Source organism: Mus pahari, chromosome 2, assembly GCF_900095145.1.
Source record: "Mus pahari chromosome 2, PAHARI_EIJ_v1.1, whole genome shotgun sequence".
NCBI lineage: Eukaryota > Metazoa > Chordata > Mammalia > Rodentia > Muridae > Mus > Mus pahari.
In genome coordinates, this window is record NC_034591.1 from 83,178,832 (window position 1) to 83,180,101 (window position 1,270).

The following is a 1,270-nucleotide window of genomic DNA, read 5'->3' on the forward strand; positions in this document are numbered from 1 at the left end:
TTTTTTTTTTTTTGTTGTTGTTTTTTTTAAAGATACCTTATATTTGAATTTTCAATAACAAGTATAAGCTTCCCAAATAAAATTTATCATAGGGCTTAAACATTGATCACACATTCTCTCACCTAGATTATGCTTCCTATGTTTGTTAGATATGTTAGTTACATGGTACATTTATTACTATGTTAGAAAATGAGATCTTAGTGAAATATTTCTTTAGGTGTTCATACATCTGTCATTTTTCCTTGTTAGTTGATTGAATCAACAAGCACTATGGATGGAGCCATTGCTGCTGCCTTGCTGATGTTTGGTGATGCAGGTATGCTTTTTTTAGCCTTAAGTTCTGTATACTCATAGGTACCATCTGTTAATGTTTGCCTACCATTTACTCCCACCTTTGTGAAGTGTCAGTTGCTTGAGTTTCTGGGCAAGAAATGAGCTTAGAAAGGTTAGGTAACATCACTGAGATCACTCAGCTGTTTGGTGACTGCTTTTTTTGTTTGTTTTTTTTTTTTTTGTTTTTTTTTTTTTTTTTTTTCTCTCCCTTTGTAATGATTAAGCAGTCTGGAGAGATTCTTCAAGATTGGGTAATACCCATGTCCATTTTTATTCTATAATCCTGGCCTCTGTTAGAAGTGCAGTATTTTGACTGTCATTTTAGCACTTACACTTTTATTAGTTTTCTACTATATAGAAATTTAACCTTTTCTTCTGATTTGCTCATTTATTTACATACAGAGTATAACAAATGTCAGTATAGAGATTCTGATAATCTAACTACTCAAATATTTTGTATCTTTGTATCAGTGTATCATATTTCCTCAGCATCATCTAGCATGCTGAGCACCGACAGAAGTTTAGGAAGGAGCTGAGAAGTCAGTAACTGTGTAGATATATCAATGAGAGACAGACAGTTCTCTATTTTTTTTCTTTATGGTTGAAATAATCTGAGAACTTTTCCAATTATGTATTTGAATACCTAAAATGTTAAGATGGTTAAAAATTCATTTCCTGGGCTGGTGAGATGGCTCAGTGGGTAAGAGCACCCGACTGCTCCTCCGAAGGTCCAGAGTTCAAATCCCAGCAACCACATGGTGGCTCATAACCATCCGTAACAAGATCTGACGCCCTCTTCTGGAGTGTCTGAAGACAACTATAGTGTACTTACATATAATAAATAAATAAATCTTTAAAAAAGAAATAGGTTTTTTAAAAAAAAAAAAAAAAAAAAAAAAAAAAAAAAAAAAAAAAAAAAGGAGCTGGAGAGTTGGGA

General features: G+C 32.8%; 1 protein-coding gene across 3 annotated transcripts in view; it reads left to right on the forward strand.

Moving 5' to 3' along the window:
• The window catches only part of Smarcad1 (SWI/SNF-related, matrix-associated actin-dependent regulator of chromatin, subfamily a, containing DEAD/H box 1), a 60,742-nt gene that overhangs the window by 15,451 nt on the left and 44,021 nt on the right, over window positions 1–1,270 (forward strand). For all 3 annotated transcript variants that reach the window (XM_029534906.1, XM_021190210.2, XM_029534907.1), the window contains exon 5: window positions 250–316. In XM_029534906.1, the coding sequence (XP_029390766.1) occupies window positions 250–316 (67 nt within the window). The remainder of the gene's footprint in view (window positions 1–249; window positions 317–1,270) is intronic.